General features: G+C 37.9%; 2 protein-coding genes across 9 annotated transcripts in view; both read left to right on the forward strand.

The window, feature by feature from the left end:
• Positions 1-13,104, forward strand: part of TMEM169 (transmembrane protein 169) — a 29,634-nt gene extending 16,530 nt beyond the window's left edge. For 2 of the 5 annotated variants that reach the window (XM_087712394.1, XM_087712405.1), the window contains 3 exons: positions 4,584-4,799; positions 8,191-8,622; positions 10,996-13,104. In XM_087712394.1, coding sequence (XP_087568520.1) covers positions 8,322-8,622; positions 10,996-11,615 — 921 coding nt within the window. In that variant the 5' untranslated portion in view covers positions 4,584-4,799; positions 8,191-8,321 and the 3' untranslated portion in view covers positions 11,616-13,104. The remainder of the gene's footprint in view (positions 1-4,583; positions 4,800-8,190; positions 8,623-10,995) is intronic. The other 3 variants (XM_087712414.1, XM_087712423.1, XM_087712399.1) reach the window with 2 other exon arrangements.
• A 6,847-nt stretch (positions 13,105-19,951) lies between these two features.
• Positions 19,952-23,644, forward strand: part of XRCC5 (X-ray repair cross complementing 5) — a 77,179-nt gene continuing 73,486 nt past the window's right edge. For all 4 annotated transcript variants that reach the window (XM_087712430.1, XM_087712433.1, XM_087712442.1 and 1 more), the window contains exons 1-2: positions 19,952-20,030; positions 23,252-23,365. In XM_087712430.1, coding sequence (XP_087568556.1) covers positions 20,016-20,030; positions 23,252-23,365 — 129 coding nt within the window. In that variant the 5' untranslated portion in view covers positions 19,952-20,015. The remainder of the gene's footprint in view (positions 20,031-23,251; positions 23,366-23,644) is intronic.

Here is a 23,644-nt window from a genome sequence, read left to right on the forward strand (position 1 = left end):
CTGAGGTTTAGGGAGCTTCACCCCAGGGAGAATATCAATGCTGCAGTCGGTGGGCCTGTGTGAGGGTAATTTATCTGAAGATTTTTCACTGAAAACATCTTTCAGGTCCCAGTACTCTCTCGGGATCTTTTCCTCCCCCTCAATCTTTTCTTGCTCTCTGGCTGCTAGATTGGGGTCTGTTTTATTTGGTTCTGGAACCCCTTCATCCTTATCAGGGGGCGTAGCAGACCGGATGCGCAACCAACCCTTCCTCCAATTTATGTGTGGGTTCCATTTACGCAGCCATGGCAATCCCAATATAAGCGGCCGGTCCATTGCTGGGGCTACAATAAAACTTATTGTCTCTTGGTGGGTCCCCATCCACATCTCAATAAGCTCAGTAACAAAATGAGCAGGGCTCCCTCCCGCAATAGAACCATCCAATTGGCAAAAAGCGATTGGAATTTTTAAAGTTTTCAGCTTCAATCCCAATTTTTCTACTATTTCCGGGCTCATAATGCATCGTGTGCATCCGGAATCTAAAAGAGCTAGAATTTTCTCTTGTGCGCCAGAAGATGGCAACCTAAGCTCAACTGGAATAGTCATGGGTCCCGTTCGGGAACTTACCCAGTGTTCATCGTCAGATTCGGTTTCTTCCGAAGAGCTAGGGGTCTCCTCCCCCCTCTCACCAGGGCTGAAACACTGAGATGGTTCCTCCCCTTTCAGGGCAGGTTCTTTCTTCTTGCTGGGAGGTTTTTCCAGCCTTTTCTCTCTCTGAGGGGGAACCTTTTGGGCCATTTTGATGCGGCAATTAACAGCACGATGCCCCTCCTTCCCACAGCAGAAACACACGAAGGGTTTTGGTTTGCTTGCAGATCCACTTCTTCCTCCTTTCGGGGCTCCTGGGGGGGTTTGGCAGGCGGGGATTTTTCGCCCTCACTCTCCCCCTGGTAATTCAGCCTGGCCAGGTCAATTTCCACATCAGCAGCCGCTTCATACCAGGGCTGCAGCCTACAGGGAGGCCCCCGGTTCACACAATGCCGGTAAATCTCTTTGTTTAACCCATCAGTGAAATGGTCTAATAATGCCTCTTCAGACCAACCCCTCATAAAAGCTGATAGCTCATGAAATTCTTGTATATAATCAGCTACTGGCCATTTCCCCTGGGTAAGAGTTTTGAACTTAATTCTAGCTTTACGTTCTGTGAGGGGATCATCAAAGTGTTTTCTCAAAGCGGCCATAAATCCATTATAGTCTCTCAACAGTGGGGAATCAGCGTTATGCAAGCCCACCATCCATGCCGCTGCCTTATTTTCCAAAGCCAGCATAATAACTTTTACCTTCGCTTCATCAGTAATCAGTTCCATCACCATACATTTGCATATAGTTCCATACTTAAACAATGAAGAACCCTAGATCTTTCTATTCTCCTCCATATTTTACACTTAAGGGAGGAACCTTAGCCATCTGGCATCTGCGGGGGAGGGGGCCTCTTGGAATGTTTCTAGCCGCTGTGATCGGGGTAGGCGCTGGGTCATCTTGTTCAGCTCCCCCTTCAGCCCTTCCAGTTTCTCTCAGATCAGCCAAGGTTTCTGAATACTTTTCCTCTGTTTCCTGGAGAGTGGCTTCTCTCTCCATAACACTCTCACAGGCTCGGCGCCTCTCCCACGCCTCTTCAAAAAGTTTCATCACTTGGGACATCATAAGGTTCTCCTCCTCAGGGTCCCGCCAGTCATCCACTGGTTTTCTGGGTCTCCTCATCGTAATTCCAGTCAAAGGTTCTTCGGGGTCCTCTTTCCGTCCCACTCCCCAAGTCCATCTGGGTCGAACGGATCGTTTTTTCAAGTGCAGGCCAGCCATTCGCTCCGGCTCCAAAGGGCAGGAGGACGCAGCTGCTCCCATATCATCTTCTTGATCACTGTCCTGGTGGGACATTCTTCAGGTTTTGGGTGCACCCCCCTCGGAAGGTGTCAGCTCCGGGATGGGTGCGAGATGAGATCCAGCTTAATGTCAGATGCTGCTTCACTTAATAACCAAGAAAGAAACCACTCAACTCCATTTTGCAGAATTAAGAGTACTTTTACTGGTTATAAGTAAATAGAAGCTAAGCTAAGCTAAGCTGGATCTGAGCAAAAGCGCGCAAAAGCATTAGATATCAATACATGACCCATTCCCCTCCCCTTGGTAACCCCAGTCCATAGTCCAATCAATATCTCCACAGCTGTCAGGTGGGAGACATCTTCAAAAATCATCAGGTTGGTATGCCGGACAGTTGGCCTTGGCAGGAAACTCCCCTCCTTGCTACATGCGCAGACGGTGGTGAGAATTACTCCCAATAAACAGTCCTCCTGTACAGATTATTTCCCTCACCCAAATACCATGCCCTTCCTCCCCGTTTCAATGGCAGCCGAAAAGCAAGCAGCAAAACAGAGGCTGACAGAACATAGAAAATAAATCATGGTATTTTTATCGATACAATATTGGTTGAAGTATGAAAGCTAAATGCAAGAGCTTGAACTATGGGTACATGAAGGCAAATGCAATTTAATAGCTATAATGTAGGTAATCTATGATTTATTTCCATAACTGGAATATAAATTGATATCAGTTTAGAGAGAAAAATCTGCATGTCCACTAGATGGCAGCAAAGAGTGTTTGGAGAGAGTTCAAAAGAATCGGATGCAATGAATAGACGAGTTATACAGTATATTGAAAGTATACAATCCTGTCCTGCCCCCAAATCCTAGCGAATTAATGTGATTATACTGAAGAGGCATTTGTGTTAAAATAACTGGAGCATGGAATAAAAGCCATCCTCTATCTATCATCATTTAACCAAGGAAAAGATGCAAAAATGTGGACGATGCTTTTCATGTGCCAACCCGCCAATTATCAAAAAGATTGAACTCTAATGATGAAAGATTTTACTTCCCCTGACATCTGCTCAAAGGCAACACTACTGAACATGGTTCTTGAAATTCCTGGTTTGCTTTGCTGAGAGCTTCCATTTTCGGAGAGTGGTAGAAAAGGTTTAGGTATCCTTCACCTGATATTAACTAATAAAGGATACTGGGATTTAATGTTTACATGCCATCTCCATCTAATGCTTTATCTAGTCTTACCTGCTTATTCCAAACTACTTTAAAGTAGTGTTTCTCAACCTTAAGTCAAGATGTGTGCATTTGAACCATGCTGCTGGAGAATTCTGGGAGTTGAAGTCCACTCATTTTAAAGTAGCTAAGATTGCGAAACACTCATGTTTTGCATGTCCTTCCCTGTTACACTGTAATAATGCATACCAATCCTATTTTATTATTTTTGTATGTCCATCATGTCTGAGATGGAGTATATAACATAGTTTATTAGTCTCCTAAGAAACATTAATCTGGGCTAGAAAAACTAGGTCTTTATGATTTAGAATGCTAGTTTGCTGGTGAGATGCATAGCCTGATGTAACTGGTACATTTTAAGAACTATTGGTATTGCCCTGTATTAAACGCGCTTCTACTGATTTCCACAGCAGTAAAGTAAATTACCCAATTTCACATTGCTTTGCTATTTGTTAATTCATTGGTTTATATTTATTTTTCAATTAACAGGTTTCTTGCACTTCATTGGGACTATGGTCATTCATGCATAATATAAATAATTTAGTTTTGGAAAATTTCAAGTGAATGTTTAAGCTAATTCCATTGAAAAGTATTAATTTGAATTGATAGAAGATGCATGAACAAGCTATCATTTTTTAATTTACAATAGAAATATATTGTAAAAATATGATTTGAACTATGTTTAGATATACATGCACTTAAAAAAATAATGTTCTACAGTACAGATTTCATATATAGTAGTTCATTTTGCAGGAAGTATATGATTTTTCTTGGAAACCATGCTATATCAAAATTTGCAAACCTTAGCAATATTACCATTTTAGCCTTTTGTACAGGAGCCCAAATAGAAGGCAATAAATAGATGAGCTTGGCTCAAAAGATTAAGCAATATCAGACCTAATTGTATTTCAATGAAAATCCCAGAGCAAGAAGCTAGACTGGGAAATTGATAAACATTCCAGAAGAAGTCAACAGCAGATCACTTCTGTACTGTTACCAAGTTTACTACACGGTCATATTCATGAAATTACCAGGAAACAGCTTTTATTTTTTGAACTAGTATCTTAATAATAGGCAGTTTTGGGTTCCAATAAATTTGTTTGACTTTACAAGATAAGTGGGTACAAATTACACATAAGAGATATTATTTTGCTCAATATCACATAATGGGAATCATACATTTAACCAAACTATAATGCAGTTTTTATCTACAGTTATTCAACAATAACAGGAATTTGACCTAATGGTTAAGGCACCAGGCTACAAACAAGGAGTCTGTGTGTTCTTGGTCCAGTGACACTCTCTCAGCCCAAGGAAGGAATATTAGGTATCGTCACCATCTTAAGTTATTTATAAAAACAATAACTGTGATATAAATAAATAAATATATTGTAAGCATAAATTCAGCATTGATTCAACTAACTCAGAAAAACTAGCTGTGTTTAGAAACTCATTGTTAGATCTGTTTAAATTGTTTCTTTGTACCATTCTAAGGTTTTCCTGCCATCCCGATGCTGAAACCCTTAACATGCTAAAATTCAAGATTGCCCAAAAGTGCTTGGAGGCATTTGTGGTTTAACCCAGTCTTTTCCAATGTGAGGTTTCCCAGATGCAGTAGGATTTCTCCTCACAGCATTACCAACTTGTGGAAGCCGAACCTCATCACATCTGGAGGACAACAGGTTGGGAAGACAGCTTAAATCTCCTTTGGTAATAGCTGAATTGGGGAGACATAGATGTTTGACCTCTGCAAATTTGTGTAAAAAATAAATATTACTGTTTCTAAGGTTTTCTTCCAATGCTGAACCTCTGTTGAAATTAATTGTGATACTGGTTTAAACAGGTTCTCCTGTGTGAAATCACTTAACTGCTTCTTTCTACATTACAAATTGTCTCAATGTTTCTTTGGGCAATTACATATCCATTGCATTTCATACATTGACACACTTCTAATTTACCAAGGTTCTTATAAAGAATGTATGCAGACTGTGCTGTGCAATAGGCAGTTATCTAAAGAAATGGCAAGAACTTCAACAAAGCAGGCTGGAAGAATTCTGCATAGTAACAGTCAATTCCCTATTTCTAAAAATTCCCTATTTTCATAGCAAACACTCCCAGGGGTTTTTGCAATAGAGAGACTACTGTCTGTTGCTTGTGAACTCAGCTGCTGCTGCTACTGTCTCTACAGTATCTCTCTGTTCATATTCTTTTCTTTGAAATCCTAATCCTTTTATTTTCTCAAAAACAGATTTTTACAGAAATGTACAGAAAAAGAGGTATTCCTATGCAGTGGTTTAAAAATGGCCACATGAGCATTTACACAATCTGGATTCGTACTGTTCACTAAGGCAGAGGTGACTGGAGGATGTAACAAAGCATTTGAGGGAAAGGAGGATAGCAAGGAGGTGGATGATAATGCAAAGAGGGCAGAATTTTGTTGCCCATGCAAGGACAGCCATATTTTTTCTCCTTTTAAGAAATGGTTCTCACCACCAGCACCACATCCCTCTCCCCCGCAAATAACTTCATAAAACTAATTTTAGGGCTTGTCAAAGTTTTCAAGCGGTGGGAAGACATGCTGTTATTTTTTTGGCCGTTATTTATAATCCAAGGGTAGATTGCAAAGCACATTTGCCTTAGAGACTCAGGTTGGTTTAAATAGCAATGTGGGAACCTAGCTTTTCTGTGCAAAGGTTCACTGGAGCAGCAATAGGAAAGCCAAATCATGATTAATATATTCAAGCAGACAGGCCTGTCTAATTCATTAGAAGCATTATCATTTTAATTTATTTCTTAAATAAAAGCAGGCAAATTTAAACAGAAGCATAACATGAATAGATATGTCCACATACAGCATCTATATTTTAGTAGTAGCTTTTATATACTTTCTGGTATATGAAAACAGTTTTATGTATTATTTTTATTCTGCAGAAAAAATATCTCCATTTTACCAGTGTGAACTCAGATTTAAGAATGGTTAGAATAAAAGTCAAGTATTCTAAACTATTGAGTAACTTAAATCTCCTTCATTTTAATCACTCTCTTATAAACTCAAATAAATCAGATTACTCCATTTTTTTCAATTCATAAGATATCAGGGTGGTTACTTTCCCCTTCTTTTACTGCAAAAATTGAACTCAACTGAAATGTGGTTTAAAATAAATAAATAAAAATCAATGATAGAGATGTTTCAAGAAGATGTGTGAACAAAATTAATCAGATTAAATATACTGCCATAAAAAGTTTATAGATATTCAAATAGATATATAGGGACTACACAAAAAATAGTTTATAGTATTCAATACTGTATAAATATGTTTCTAAAAAGGAAATTCTCAAAAGCTAAAGAAATAAAACCCAGAATAAGTGTCAGGAAAAAACATGAAAGTATAGAAAGGGTAAAATGAAGTTCTGAAGGATAAGTTTGACTAATATTATATTAGTGACAGAGAAATTATTTTCTCAGATTGGACCATCTTGATTTACATAATTGGAAACAAATGATTATGAAAATGCAAAATGGGTCTTTTTATCAAACAACCATAGTTCAGAAAGGAATTGGGACAAGTTTTTTTTAATAGGATGCTTACCTTTTCTTTTGCCCTTTATATCACTTGAGTGAACATTTTCCTTTTGTCTTACATTCATTCTTCAATATCACTGTTGCACAGTGATAAGCAACACTTCCCAAAATGTTGTTTTCCCATCTGATAATCTTACACTGGCACATTACAAAAAGCATAATATGGTTTATTTGATTTGGGGTTTAGCACATTGCATGCCCATTGACATTGCAGCTTGCAAGCTAAAGCTCAGGCTGCTTAGAAATCACAAGATGGGTTTTTCAATGAACTGTGCTCCAGCAAACCTGGCCATATTTACAAACTTGCCTTGCTTTGAAATTGGTGCCTGTGGTCAATTTGAAATTGGCTGAAATTGTCTGCTGTGGTCAAGCAACAAAAGTGAGATAATGCATCATGCTGAGCCTTGACTAGCTAAGTCATTATTTGTTAAGCCAGCCAGATTGGCTTGAGTCATATAACTCAACGGCATACCATTCAGTTGTTCTGGTGATCATCTCTTATTCTTTATTTGTTCTTTATCTTCTCTTTACTGCTGGCAGTGTTTAGTCTTTAATCTGACTTGTTACATCATTTAATAAGATAAAAATAAAATATCTTTGGATTCAGCGTTTCCTTTTGTTGAATTCATGAACACATCTATATACAGCAGATAAATTTACTAGATATGGAAGAAGCTTGTCAGTGCTTTATGAGATGATTTTCAGCTTCCGAGTTCCCTGCTACTTCCTGCAGCTTTATCATCTAAGAGATAAACCTGGCTCAGCCCAGCTCAGCCTTTTCCAGAACAAATGAAATCTATACATTTCTTGGTAGTGAAGTGAAATAGATTTTCAGGAAGATGATCTCCAAACCTAATTTTCGCAAACACTATTCAGATAACCAGAACAGTTGGTTTGAATAGTCCAGTGTAAGTTCTTGCATGTAGAGTAACAATGTGCTTTTCTTATTAATTATCAAACAAAGAGTTTTAGAAAGGTTGAAATATACTTTTCCAATAAGTACATTAAAATGCCCTCATTGAGCTTGATTTCTGAGAGTTGCACTGGGAAAACCATAGTTTTCTTGGGAGCATTAATATTGGCTTGTTATTTATCGACTTCTGATTATTATTTTTTAAAGATTTCCATTCTGGCCTCTTAATAGCCTGAGAGTCTCTGATCCAAATACTACAAAACCATGTTAATTTGTTCTTTTCTTACCTAAATTAACCTGAGATTTGGGAGGAGGGAAGAAAATTCTCTGGACTCCTTAGAAATAAAATCTCCTTTCCCATCTCACAATTTTCTGAAATGGCCCCGGCCAGAGGCTATTTATAAACATTGTACAAATCAACATACACATTGGACTTCAGATGTGGTTCTAACGCCAGAGTAATGCAACGTGCAAAGCCCAGATGGCTTTGCGTGATGAGTAGGAGTGTTAATTTTGGATTTAAATTCATCTCAAGGCTGCTGCTTTTATAGTCTTACTTGGGTCACATTTCCTGAGCATTTTCTCTCTTTTCCTCTCACTTTTAGGATTCAGAGCAGACGGAATTCATTGAAGACTGGAAAGGCATTTATTTGTACTGCTGAACTGAACACATCCCTTTTCCAATTATTGTTTTTGGCTCATAAGGGAAGAGAAAACATTTTAGAAGATAAAGAAGATGCCCAGTGAAAGAGTTCAGAGTAACTGTGGGCCAGAAGCCCACATTTCTGGGGAGAGCAAGAACAAGGGGCAGAGCTCTCCTTGCAATTCCTTACATAGAGCTGTGGCTACAGCTGTGACCTTCAAGGGAGAAGTCAGCACTGAAAAAAGAAAAAAGAGGAGGAAAGAGTCCAGGCCAGAATCAATCATCGTTTATCGGTCAGGGACGGAAAACAAGGTGGAAGAACAGGCAGAAGAGGATGGGGGTGAGAAAACTTCCGAGGAAGGCTCCAAATTTTTGGGACATACTCTAGGAGATGGTAAATTCCTCGGAATAAGTGGTTTAATGTTTGTTCATGTTTTATTTGTTCCAATAGATGTGTTAGGGAAGGAAATTATATATTTTTGCTCAGTTTTCAGGTGCTAACTTTGTACAGTCTACAGCTAGTAATAGTACAGTTTACACATGTGTTAAACCATAGTTATGCAGTCAATGCTTGAACAAGCTGCAGTCCCTGAATTTCTACATTGTAAGCCATCATCCATGGTTTGCAAGCCACTATAGCTGTATTCACACATCATGCTTAGCCCAAACAAGATACAGACCTTTGTACAAAGTCATCCATAAATCCTTGATTCCCAGAGCCTTCTGTTTGGTAAAAAAAAATGGAGAAAAGCATGGCAATACTGTTTTGCTTCTATATTTTCCACGCAGAAGCTATTGAAAACTACTCATTTCCATATCTGTAAAGTGGCATCAGTATCACTTGATGATATTGTTTTGTTATATAGTGTTTGCATTATCTGCCCAAAGGATATTGTTTGTTCTCTGTCTACTTCAATAGGTAGATGAGACCAAGCAATCAACTCCATAGAAAGGTTAAAACTGTTATTGTTGAGATTGGCTAGAATAACAGAATCTTGCAAGTCTGATTATATTGTGTTTATAGTTCAGTGATTTAAGATGCTACCAAATATTATATATCTGTTGTGCACTTAAAATATTTTTCATTCCTCATTGCCCTAGTAATGGATCTTACACATCTATATCAAAGTCAACTTCATAACTCTCCATACTGTCTGAAAAGGATTGTTGTTGTTAGTCACAAAGTCATGTCCGACCCACTGCGACCTCATGGACAATGTTCCTCCAGGTCTTCCTGTCGTCTACCATCCCCCAGAGTCCATTTAAGGTCACACTGACTGCTTCAGTGACTCCAGCCAGCCAGCTAGCTCATTTTCTGTCGCCCCCTTCTTCTTTTGCCCTCAATCTTTCCCAGCATTAGGCTCTTCTCCAGAAACTCCTTCCTTCTCATTAGGTGGCCAAAGTATTTGAGTTTCATCTTCAGGAACTGGCCTTCTAAAGACCAGTCAGGGTTGATCTCCTCTAGGACTGACCGGTTTGCTCACTTTGCAGTCCAAGGGACTTGCAGGAGACTTCTCCAGCATCATAGTTCAAAAACCTAAATTCTTTGGTGCTCAGCCTTTCTTATGGTCCAGCTTTCATAGCCATACATTGCAACTGGGAAAACCATAGCCTTTACTATACACACTTTTCTTGGCTGGGTGATGTCTCTGCTTTTTAGTATGTTATCTGGATTCTGAAAAGGATACACGGGGTAAATATTAGGGCCCAGTTTGAAGCAACAAGAGGGAAACCTTAGCCAAGAACTTTGCAATTCAATTTTTAAAAAAACCTATTTATTTTCAGCCTTAGAATGAGAAGCACAATACTTTGACAAACAAACCACGTTACAATGGTGTTCTGGCTTTTTTGTGCCATTCAGTTACATTCTGTACTGTATTTGATCAGATTTTTTTCAATGTAGTGTGCATGTTTGTCAGTGCCTTAGATTAAAAGTTCATCCTATATCTGAAGCAGGCATGAAATCTGCTTACCTTCGCTACCGGTTTGGAACCAGGAACGTACGCATGGCACTTCTGCACATGCGCAGTGTCCGTGATGATGTCTGGGTAGGTGGGCTAGGCCTCCCACTGCCACCACTACCGGTTTACCCAAACCAGGGCGAACTGGTAGAATACCACCTCTGATCGAAGCTTATGTTAATTTTCTTACACAGTCTCCTAATTGAAATGTGGAAAGTTCTTTCTATTTTTAAATGACATATAAAAAGAATAACTATTCAGGGACTAAATTAAGATACCGGTAGATATATTATTTTAAGCAAAATATTTTCCTGCGTATGAGTTGTCTTTCCTCCCTGTTTGGATTGATTTCTCCTCCTCTTCCTTCTAATTTATTCATTTCTTTTACCGTTTCTTAAGCCAACTTTCCCTAGCCTGGCGATCTCCAATTTTGATCAACAACAGCTCTATGCTACATAATACCATGACTATCATACCAAGCTAGTGTAGTAACATGATACGCTTTAGTGGCTTGATACCTTTTCCCTGGATAAGCTTTCCAGGTATGAATGTGATTGAGTAAGTCTCAATTTACCCCATGCCAAGGAAGGATTATTTAAATCCATTGCAAGAGTGGCTTGCTTCACAAGGATTACTGAAGCATTGGGAGATAGGTTCACATATCATGTTAAGTCAAAAAAAAAAACCTTACCCAGAAAATGCCAGGTTAGAGAAATCTGCCTAAAATGCAGTGGAATTTCTATCAAAACAGTAAATCTCGGCTTTGCCTTTTGTCTTGTACTGATTTAGCTCTTCTGTGTTCCCAGGTTCCTGGGCTATACCTTTAGATAGCAGGTATGTTACTTTAACTGGAACCATCACAAGGGGAAAGAAGAAAGGACAGATGGTCGACATCCATGTTACACTCACCGACAAAGAGCTGCAAGAACTGGCTCGGTCAAAGGAGCTTCCAAAAACAGAAATGCCTCAAACGAAGGCTTGTGAAGTTGGGATGGATAAAGGCCCCCACATTCTTCTCTGGAGCCTTGCCTGCCTCCCTATTATCTTCATTATGTCCTTTATTGTTTCCTTTTACTATGGGACCATTACTTGGTACAATGTCTTCTTGGTGTACAACGAAGAGAGGACCTTTTGGCACAAAATCACCTTCTGCCCATTTCTGATTATCTTCTATCCTATCTTCATCATGGTGGTTTCTTTCTCTCTGGGCGTTTATACAGCAATAACTCAAGTCTCTTGGGCCTTTGGAGATTGGTGGCATGCGGTGAGGGATATGGAGAAAGGATTTTGTGGCTGGCTCTGTAGCAAGGTGGGCCTGGAAGATTGCTCTCCATATAGCATTGTCGAGTTGCTAGATTCAGATAATGTCTCAGGGAGTCTGTCAGCCAAAGGTTCAACACAGGGTGAAGAGGTTTCGGCTGTCTGAGTCTTTGCATTAGGAGATTATGAATATACACTAACTGATTGTTTAAAGCATGCACAGAAACTCTGATGCCAACTTGAGTGTTTGGAAATAAGACCACATATTGGTCATTTCTGCATAGTATGTCAACATGAAATACTCATTTCCATTTCTGTGGAAGATGATCTTTTTTGTATGAAGCAGGCATGGCCTGTAGAAAGATTCTAGCCCAGCTGAATTTTTCTATGTCTTGCTAATATTGAATATGATGTGCTTTGGATACAGCCATAGGCTCCAAGGAAGAGATGCATGTTTGATGCCTAGAAAATCTCTCTGCACATCTAAAAATTAAGAGCAATTTTTAGCAAGGCTGGGTTGAAGACTTTTCTCTGGTCAGTTTGTTTTCTGGATTTTTATGAGATCACATATTTAATTCTAGGCTCCTGCCTAGAATGAAACATTTCCACCCATTTTCTACTTGTCTGTATGAACCAAGGGAATCATGAAATATCAGTATGCTGGAGAAGAATGTCCTATTCCTTGTTAGAATGAATATGGTTAATTAGCTTATGAGTTTAGCTAGTCTGATCAATTTCAGTTGGACAGTATTAAGGAGGATAATAGAGCTGGGCTGCAGGCATTTGGCTAACCATTGGATTGTAAAAGGTTACAGAAAAATGTATTTCTTTGCTGCCATCTAGTGTTTTTCTGAATTTTTAGCAGTCCAGAAGTTATTGTGATTGCTTCTGTGGGAAAAGAGTAGTACAAAGAGAAAACAGAGTCCAAAATTTGCTGATTTTTCACAAATATTTCATTGTGGACATTCTTGTCCCATCTTCAAACAATGGTAGACAAATGCTGATAGCTGAAATGCATTTAACTGAGAGTGATTCCTGTTGGGTGTAAGAATTCACAGCTTGCCTTATAAATTAGAACCACAAATATGATTTTCATGAAAGAAGCCATGAACCTAACATATATAAAGATACGTGAAATCTGCTTCCCATTTTATCCTCTTTCAATTTCAACTGCCAACTGAATTTTAAGGCAATATATTGTTGGTTATAGGGTGTCAGCGTGCACATCTGATTTAATATGTGAGCAGAAAGCCAAGGTGAATTTTAATTAATTAATGAAAGCAATAATTAAATCAAGTAAAGTATCTAGAGCAGATGTGTCAAACACCCGAGGGCCAGATCCGGTCCGTGTGGTGCTTAGATCTGGCCCATGGAAACAGTGAAGGACCGACCTACGATGCCTCTACCAGCGAAAACGGAGCTCGGGAGCCCATTTTCACTGTCAGACCACTTGGGCCATCACAGGTGCCCCCTAACATGAGTGATGTCATGCTGACCATGACGCTCCCCGAGGTGAAACAAAACTCCAATGAAATCAAGTTTGACACCCCTGATCTAGAGGAAATCAATGCAGTGTACTTGGGATGACACAATGTCCAAAACTGGAATCTCCAATATATGGCGTCTTCGGTGTAGACTTCAGATGCTCATCAGGTTTTCTTCTTATAGGAAATCATTCTAATGCTTGCAAAACATTTTGCCCACATGATTTTTAAAAAATAAATTGCTTAAGAAGTTGGGTATGCAATAAAGCATCAGCGTGCTACGTTGACTTTTTCTAAATATAAGGCCCATATGTTTACTTACTGAAAACAATGGGCAGCTTACTTCCACTGCTTACTGTGAAAGTTCCACCTACCTACGCAAAACAAGCAAATAAAACAAAAATTAGGGAACTGCCTGAAAGGGCAGATACAAAAAGTAGTAGGTGGAATATTGGTACTTCTGTGTTTTGTAACTGATTTATCCTCGATGGCATTTGTGTATGGACAACCAGCCAACGTTTTGTGAGAGAGCCTACCTCTTCAAAACCTATATATCTACCAGACTTTCTCACCTCAAATTACCAGTCATGAGATACATCATGAGTACATGCTTATATAAGCTGTAGAACTGATGTCAGAATTTACACAACCTATTCAATCTAGCCATTTCTGTGGGGCAAATACCATAGAATGTGGAGCTATCTATGATGCAGAATTTACCTGTATTATACATTGTTTTCTAGTATATGCATTAATAGCCATCCTACTTCAGAACAGACCTATTGTCTTCTGTGAAGTAAAGAAAGCTGTGCCCAATTGGTGGTGCCATTGTATTAGTCTATTTAATGTCTGTCCAAACCATACAGTCTTTTTCTCGTAACAATTTTTTGTTTGCCTACTATTACGAAATGTTTGCAAATCTGACTGTCTATTAAAAGCCATGCTATAATTGAAGAAGCACAATGTTCTTTCCTTCCTTTGCTCACATTTTGAGTGTATACTGATGTAACATTATGGAGAAACATTTTTTTTTTTAAAGACCTTTTTGCTACATTCTGTCCAGGCAAATTATTTTCTCAGGAGCAATTTTTGGCAAGTTGTCAAAACAACAACAACAACAACAACAACAAACATCTGTTGGTAGCACTGGCTAGATAAAGCCTATGATATTACCACTCCATTCTTTCCACGATTGAAATAGTTTGGTATTTTAAAAAAATAAAAAATAAATGCTTAAAAGACAATGGTAATGAATAAACTTTTGAAAATAAACATGTGCTAATAATTTTTTACAGCAAAAAAAAAATCTTGCTGCGAATATGGAGCCATATTGTTGTATTCGATCCATTAATACTCATTACTATCATTTACATCAGATTTCCATAGTTATATCTTTCAGTTAAATTGGCTGAACTATTTTGCTATGACAACTATTATAAATGTTACATCTGTACTGTATCACCCATCTGTTATTTTGCTGGAATGTCCCAAGAGGCTTAATAGCTGAATATATGTAGTGGGTGATTTCATAATTTTGCTTTGGGGAAGCAGGTCTCCTCGTTCTTGAACAATGGCCCCAAAGTGTAACATCTCCTCATTTCACTTGTATTAAACTGCTTTAGATGTATGTATGCTGTCTTTCTGTAACTTCTTTCTGCTACATTTTTCTTCAGATTTACTTCTGAAGGTTTACTTTATTTAAAGAAGTAGAGTGGGGGTAGTAGTAATCTGCTACTCTTTCAAAGTCTTTCAAAACTTTGGATTTAATTTCACTTTCATTCATTTTCAGTGATATTAAAACAGGTTAAGTCACATTAGGATGAACAGGAAGAAATGACACTTCTTTGTGACTCCTTCAGAACCAGAAGAATCTGTGATTTTTTTAAAAAATATGAACAATGTCATTTGTTAAATTAAAAAGATACTTTAACCAGCCAACTTTGAATCTGGTTCATTATTCTCAGTTTGGAAGTATATTCGGGAGAGGGTGAAACCCTCTTTACCTTTTAAAAAGAATTAACTCTTGGGAAAATAAATTTTAAAATAAATCCAGGAGAGATGAGCAGTTAAGAAATATGAAATATAAATAAAATAAAGTTTCAGGAAGGATAATTCCCAATTTATTTCCAGAGAACTGTGTTACTCCCAAGAAATTTAATTAAACCATGTTTAATTAAACCATATGTTTACTTAGCTTGCACTTGATTTTTGGGGCTCTCTGCTGATTTGCAATAAATTTTGAACTTGAGATAACACAGATTTCTTTGGGGATAATTTTTGACCAAATGTGAAATATGGCGCATAAGATAAAATAAATATATGATTGGAAACTCTTGGTTTTTTTAAAAAACAATTTAACCTGGGAGACTACCCTGATGTTTGGTAAATAGTACATTTCTTCCTAATAAAAATATGCTTTACTCTCTAGGTTAGGTTGAGTAAACCATCTTTATTCAAATTCTTTATAGGCCACTAGCAAAGAAAAATAATAATTACCTAATCTGTGAGATTTGTTTTGGGATTAAATTGGAACTTTCTACATATAAAACAAAGGTTCCACCACTAAGCTACAGCTCTTCCACACAACCCCCTGCAAATATAATGGAATTTTACTCAGCTATGTTATATTTCCTGATTCTTATGTGTGGCTAGCCTTTTCTCAAAACATCTTTACAAATCTCAGAACATAATTACTTTCTGGAGAGTTCCTTGGTATGATTTATTTCAGTAAAATGTTTCCACCACATCAAAAACTATCCACATCTTCATCTGCTTATGTTATTTCCACCCGGAGCAAGCTTCAGCTAAGAGTGTCAAATGAATACATTGCTTCAACATGGAGGAAGTGGCTTATTTGACATCACACAGAATCCATTCATACAGATTCAGGCCACAACTGCAGTTCTTGAAATGAGGGATATAGCAAGAAAATTACTGTTTTTTCATTTGAAAGTTTAGTGATGAGTGCTCTTGCTTCAGACCTGGGTGTGGCAAAATTGGGCCTTGTGGCGATCACACTTGTCAGTGGAAATGAGCAAGGGTTCCTTCAAAATCCATGATTCCTTCATCTTGGAGAATTTCTAAACTTTATGTAAGTTTAGAAATGGTACAATCTAAAAATGTTTAATATCATGTATTCTTCCTGGCAGTATACAGGTGAAACTCAAAAAATTAGAATATTGTGCAAAAGTTCATTTATTTCAGTAATGTAAACTTAAAAGGTGAAACTAATATATGAGATAGACTCATTACATACAGAGCAAGATAGTTCAAGCCGTGATTTGTCATAATTGTGATGATTATGGCTTATAGCTCATGAAAACCCCAAATCCACAATCTCAGAAAATTAGAATATTGTGAAAAGGTGCAATATTCTAGGCTCAAAGTGTCCCACTCTAACTAGCTAATTAAGCCATAACACCTGCAAAAGGCTCCTGAGCCTTTAGTCTCTCAGTCTTGTTCAGTAGGAATCACAATCATGGGAATGACTAATGACCTGACAGTTGTGCAGAAAACCATCATTGACACCCTCCATAAGGAGGGAAAGCCTCAAAAGGTAATTGCAAAAGAAGTTGGATGTTCCCAAAGTGCTGTATCAAAGCACATTAATAGAAAGTTATGTGGAAGGGAAAAGTGTGGAAGAAAAAGGTGCACAAGCAGCAGGGATGACCGCAGCCTGGAGAGGATTGTCAGGAAAAGGCCATTCAAATTATGACAAATCACGGCTTGAACTATCTTGCTTTGCATGTAATGAGTCTATCTAATATATTAGTTTCACCTTTTAAGTTGCATTACTGAAATAAATGAACTTTTGCAGGATATTCTAATTTTTCGAGTTTCACCTCTATACAATACAATACAATACTAATAAAGGAGAATATTTGTAGCTCAGGGTTGACATGAGGGTTCCTTAGTGCTCCCTATGCTTGCTTGTTTTCTTGCAGATGTTTTATTACCCAAACTAGGTAACACTAGCACTGATGATGTTACCTTGGGTAATGAAACATCTGCAAGAAAACAAGCAAGCTCAGTGATGGCCAAATATGCTTTTTCAGGCTCATGCCTCAGTGTGCATATTTTCCAATGAGACAAACCGAGGCAGGAACATCATTTTATGACAATTTATCAGAATATTCAGACAAAAGGGATTCTTCATTCAAAGAGGGAACCCCAATCTTTAGCTTACATCCCCTTTTATAGTTAACATAACAAAGAAGTCTGAAAGAGGAAAGTTGATTGGACAGGATAATAGCATAGATGTTTATTAACTGAGGTCTGAAGCAGCTAAGAAAGTGAAATACCTTGGAATTTGGTTAACGGCAAAATGCTCTTTTATAAGAGAGGATAACTGTAATACATTATTACAACAAATACAAAAAGATCTGGACAACTGGGTGAAATTACAACTATCATTAATTGGAAGAATTGCCACAATAAAAAAAAATATATTACCTAAAATCCTGTTTCTCTTTCAAATGGTACCAATAAAATTAAGGAATTTTTTGTTTTTGGAAGAATAAAATAACACTAAAATTTATTTAGTTGGAGAAGAAATCCTGTATAAAATTAAAACTTTTGCAAGATAGCAGAAATAAGGGAAGTTTTGGACTCCCAAATTGGGAACTTTATTACCATGCGGCAGCCATGACTTGGCTTAAAAATTGGATAAACCTAGATAATAAAATGATACTAACAATAGAGGGTCACAACCTTCAACTTGGCTGGCACACATTTATCTGGGAGAGGAAAAACAAAACACACTCATATTTCCAGAGACACCTAGTAAGAGATGCCCTACTATACGTCTGGGAGAAAATTAAGAAAAACCATTATATGAAAATTCTAATCTGGCTATCAACTATGGAGGCAATGATATACCCTAATATATTCGACGTAAACAAGATAGTGAGATACAAAGAATTATTGGATGAGCAAGGGAAATTAAAATCTGACCAAGAGTTAAAGAGCCAAGCAATAGAGATAAGATGGCAGCATACCTGCAACTTAGGGCAAGATACAAACAAGATTTAGAACAATATGGCTTCTGCAGGGAACAACAGGAATTAGATAAAATATTACAGGGGAGGAGGGGGAATGATTACCAAAGCATATAATTATTTCTTAAGATTTAAAATGGAGGAAGAAACAGTAAGAGACGATGCTAAGTTGGGCTAAATTTTTTGGTTATAGAACATTGGGAAAAATTATGGGAGAAAAATTACAAATTAACAAGGTCAGCAGCCTACAAAACTTGTACAAAATGTTTTATCATTGGCATTTACCCCTGGCAAGATTGGCCAAAATGTTTCCAAAGCGTTCACCTGAATGTTGGAGATGCAGCTATAAACATGGAACTTTCTATCATATGTGGTGGACATGCCTCAAAGCCAGGGACTATTGGCTCAAAGTAAAGAAGTGGTTAGAAGAAATTACAGGAAAAAAGACTGAGCTGAAACCGGAAATATTCCTATTGGCCATAGTAAGGGGAAAACATGTATAAAAAAATTTCAATACATAATACTGCATATATTAACCACAGCTAGAATCATTTTTACTGTACAGTACTAAGCCACAATAGTTTGTTCCATGTCTTATATTTAACTTTATAAGTAGTCCTCACCTTAACAATCACAACTGGGACCAGAATTTTTGTAGCTAAGCAACGTGTTTGCTAAATGACTTGCACCTGAGTTTATTATCTTTCTTGTTAAGGAAATTGCTGCAATTGTTAAGTGAATCAGGCAGTCATTAAGTGGATCCAGCTTCCCTTATTGACTTTGCTTGTGGAAAGCCAGATGAAGAGGTTGGGCATGGCAATCATGGAACACTTCAATTATCATACAGTATGTGCCTGAATTTTGATCACATGACCATGGGGATGTTACAATGGTGATAAATGTGATAACAGGTTGTAAGTCACTAATTCCAGGGCAGTTGTAATTTTGAATGGTTGCTAAGCAAATAGTTGTAAGTCAAGAATTTCCTGTACACTGGCCCAGTTACATCTCAGAACTGTAAGGAATTGTACCTACCCAATCTTCACTGGGCCAGGAAAAAAAAAGTCCATTAAGAAAGTCCATTAAGGAATCCAAGGCTGCATCTTAGATTAACTACATCCAAAAAAATTAAGCAAGTCCACTAAGAAAACCAAGGCTGTAGCCTAGATTAAGGGGGGGGGGGACCTAGAATAATGCAATGGCTACAAAACATGGGTATGTTGACCTGTAGGAGGTCCACCTTCAGTTCTTTACTTAGACTGTCTGTCTCCAAATGGTAACCACAGGTTGCTTCAAAAAACTACTTTTAGGAGAGACCTAGTTAGCTCTTAGAGACTCCTAGTCTTTAGTGTTGTATGCTAAATTAAGAAATTGCACACTTGCACCCTCCCATCCAAAGAACAGAAGGAAATGGTTAAGCGTTTCTGGATTGCTGTAACAAAAAAAAAACCCTTCCTGGATGTGTTCATGAAACTTCCCAAGATTTGAGCTTAATCTGAAAAAAGATTTTCAGTAATATTTGCAAGAAACTAGCAATGCCAAAATAAGAGCACCACAGTGGCATTATCACAAATACTGCCAAGACTAAGTGCATGAGATGACAGACTTTGCCATTTGCCCCCTTATTCTTACCTGCACCAGAGGCATTCATGGAGATGTTGCCTTTCATCCAAATGAAATTAATTGGACATTAATATCTACACTGCATGTAAATTCACCAGTTTCAATGATTTGCATGATGACTATTACAAATGTAATGGGTGTCTGTTAGCAAGGGTTTCCAATCACCAGTACAATATTATGCAAATAAGGATTGTGGGAGGTAAAATGTCCTCCAAAGATTTCATGAAACAAACACTGATGCATAGATTCTTACAATAGGGCTTCTGATAAAGAAACTAAGAGTTTCCGGCTACTTCCTTTCCCAGCCGCTGCAGCTTCTCTTAATCGAGGCTCCGCCATCGAGCGTCGCTGTTGTCTTTATTCTCAGTCCGGAAGAAGGCGGGACAAGTTTCGCTGCCGTAAAGCAAGGCGACAAGGAAGAGGCGCCGGGATTGTGGCGGAAGACCGTGAGAACTTTGTAGGATGTCGCGGGCAAAGGTAACTTGAGAAACCGGATTTAGACCTGGAAGATTAGCGGTCAGGGTGTCTATAAATGCCTGCACAAAGCAGCTGGGTGATCTTGGGCTGCTCCCTCTCTTTCAGCCCCAGGAAGCAGGCAGTGGTAAATCACTTCTGGACTCTTGTCAAGAAAGCCTCAGGGACTGGTCCAGACAGCCATCAGGAGTCAACTCTGGGTCAAAGATATCTCCACCGCCCCCCACCCACCCCCAAGCATTTGCAGACTGCCATATTCTAGTTAGTCCTCTCTTAAGCACCAGAGCCATCTGGTGTCCATGTGCCAGTTTCTCTTAGCCCCAGAAAGGAAAGCTGAGAACCATTCAGGAGTATGATGCTTGAGCATCAGGCTAGAAACAGAAGACTCAATTCTGTTTCCATCTCAGGAACAAAATCAGCTGGGTAACACATGTTTCAGTCACTGCCTCTCAGCCCTAGGAAGCAGACAAAGACAAACCACTTCTGAAAACCTTGTCAAGAAAACTGGAGTGGTCCTAGGAGTCAATGCTGATTTGAAGGTGCATGTCCATATGCACGCGCATGCACAGACACATGCATGCACAAATACACACAAATGTAGGCAACATGGGGTAGATGACCAGCTCCTAGGAAAAGTAAGAAAGCCTGGAATTGAAAGGGTGGGATTGAAATGAATAGATTGGAGCTGGGTGAGTCATCTAAAGGGGTCCAGAAGGATGGCCTTTGGGGCAAACTAGCCTCAGGCAGAGCTAAAAGCCGAACTTGAAAGCATCTGCTTTTGTACCCTTTTGATCATTCTGATAAAGATTCTACCCACTTAAAAGGATACCCACTTAAAGACCATTTTAACGTTTAGGGTTAAAGCCATAAAGAACCAATCCTTCATTTTTATCAGAATCAGACCACATTGAGAACAAGAACTATTTAGGTAATTCCAATTATCCTGTTGGTGAGGAGGGAGGCTGAGTGGAGAGGCTATTTTTTAAAAGAAGTTTGGGATGTCCTATATAATTAGCTATGGTGTACTTTGTTTTTTCTTCTGGCAAATGCCATCTTAGCATGGCAGTTTCAGTACCAAAACCTGATTAGGTTCAAGCATGAAATTAATTTTAGGATGTAGAATAGCAGTCAACTCAAGGGACTTTGTAATGTTCCAATGTATTGGTGCATTCGTTTTGGAGAATCTTTCTGGCTAAAAACCAGTTTGGGGCAGCAGCTTCAATATTTATTTGTAGGAAACTGCTTTTAAATCCTGTCACTGATGAGACTAGTTTAACTGTACAGGGATTTTAATTTGTTTAATTTGTGTTTTAACTCCTCTGCTATGAAAGTCACACACTAATTGAGCCAAAACAGCAACTGGGATAAACAGAGTAGGATTAGCTATCCATATCCATGAGCTATCATTTTCCATAGAGGAGGAGATGAGATTTGAACTAGGATATTTAAGGCTAGTGCTGTCTTTTATTTTAGTGGTTCATTATTGGTACCCCAAATATAGATAATCTTCAGTTTACAACTAAAATTGAGCCCAAAATGTATGTTGTTCAGTGAGAAATTTGTTAAGTGAGTTTTGCCTCATTTTGCCCCATTTTACAACTTTTGTTTGGCCATATTTGTTAAGTGAATCACTGCAATTGTTAAATTAGTAACATGGTTGTTAACTTAATCTAGTTTCCCCACTGACTTTGCTTGTCAGAAGGTTGAAAAAGGGGATCACATGACTCCTAGACACTGGCAACCATCAAAAATGTGAGTCAGTAGTCAAAAGCATCCAAATGTTAATTACACGACTATGGAGATGCTACAAAGGTCATAAGTGTGAAAAATGGTCATTATTCACTTTTTTTCAATTCCTGTAACTTCAAATAGTCACTAAATGAACTGTTGTAAGTCGAGGACTACCTGTAATTTAACCGTTTAAGTTAAGTCAACAGGATTTTAAAAATAATACAGGTATAATGTATTATAAGTAGTACATTTAAATTTGAGCAAAAAACATTCAGAAGAATTTTTGAATTTTGAGTAGTGATTTCTTTAATAAATAATAAATAAATAAAGATTAAAGATAGTATGTTTTTAAAAGAGAACATTATTCACATTTGTGAAAGAGAAGAAAGGTGGAATGTTTTGCAAATGCAGCATTATCTGACTTTCCCAGGCCTTTTATCTTCATATATACAGCATATTTCATTTTTGTTCCTCTTCTGTTTCTAGTAAATAATTCCCTGTGGGCGCAACATTACAAAATTTGCATTGGGATAAGGTCATCCTAAGGCGGGGAAAAAAAGAACTAGGCAGAGATAAAGAAAAGTGTTTTTTTTAAAAAAATTTCTTCCTCTGAAATGAAATATTCCATGTTTACTTTTGCTGTTTCACATTAAACAACATTTTATTCCGATGGCAATAAAATTGATTCGGCAAAGATTATGGAATAGATTTTTATCATCCTTTAAAAATCTTTTAGTTTATTTTTCTATGGTCTTTTTTCTGATACAGATAAACATTTTGAAACTATTGTATAGTTTGATAGAACAATTAGGTGAATATTTTCTCAGAAGTACATCTCGCAGGTGCCGTGTTTACTTTCAGGAGATTGCTTATAGCGCTATACCTTTCTTTGCAATGGGACTGTATTAGAGGATAACCAATGGCAGAACCTGAGGGCAGAGTTAAGAGAAGGATCAGCCAAGAATCCCTACATACTCACAAGTAGACTAAGTCCAACCCCCCTTGAATTCTGTTGACTCTTATCTAATTCCAAGCAGATGCTAACCATTAGTTGAGAATAGCATAGGCCTTTTAGCAATAAATCAGTTTAATTGAACCTTCACTATGGACCTGGGCTTTTTGTACCTGGCATGTATATATCTAAAATATTGTTACTCAAGAAAATTCCATTGCGCACCATAAATAAGATACAGCAAACACTAATACACCCCTTGTTTAGCAATTGCCTCATATAACAACTGTTCGCCGTTACGATGGTGATGGAAAAATAACATTGTGACCAGTGCCTGCATTATCGCCTTTGCAAGTCTCTGAGGCAAAAGAAAGTTAAAGTAAGATCACAAGCAGTTACAACTGCTTCAGGTAACAACCGAGTTACCCGTCCCAATTGTGCTCGCTAAACAAGGACTAAGTGTAGGTGTTTGCATTGTGTCATCTACTTGTCACTAATCTTATTCTGTCTATGTTTGTGCCTCCCCCCCCCCCCCCCAAAGACGGCTGTGGTGCTATGCATGGATGTTGGTTTCTCAATGAGCAATTCCGCTCCTGGAGAAGAGTCTCCTTTTGAACAAGCCAAGAAAGTGATGACAATGTTTGTGCAGAGACAGGTAAAAGAAGGACACCAATAATGATTTAAGTTATAAACAAGAAATCACTACAGACTGCAAGTCTGTTTAAATTTTTGTTTCTGTAATAGATGGCTTCTTTTTTTAATGTTTTATTTATTTTATTTATAATACTTTTCATTTCCATCAAACAGTGTGTGAACTGGGTACAATTATTTGAGAGTTCATAGGCCACATTTTTGTTTTTATATTCATTACAGTAACATTTATAATACAACTATATATCAAGATAATTACAATAATGTCTTCATAAACTTATCT

Source organism: Thamnophis sirtalis, unplaced genomic scaffold (assembly GCF_051295495.1).
Source record: "Thamnophis sirtalis isolate CommonGarterSnake01/CBP01778 unplaced genomic scaffold, rThaSir2_p1.2 scaffold_1, whole genome shotgun sequence".
Lineage (NCBI taxonomy): Eukaryota > Metazoa > Chordata > Lepidosauria > Squamata > Natricidae > Thamnophis > Thamnophis sirtalis.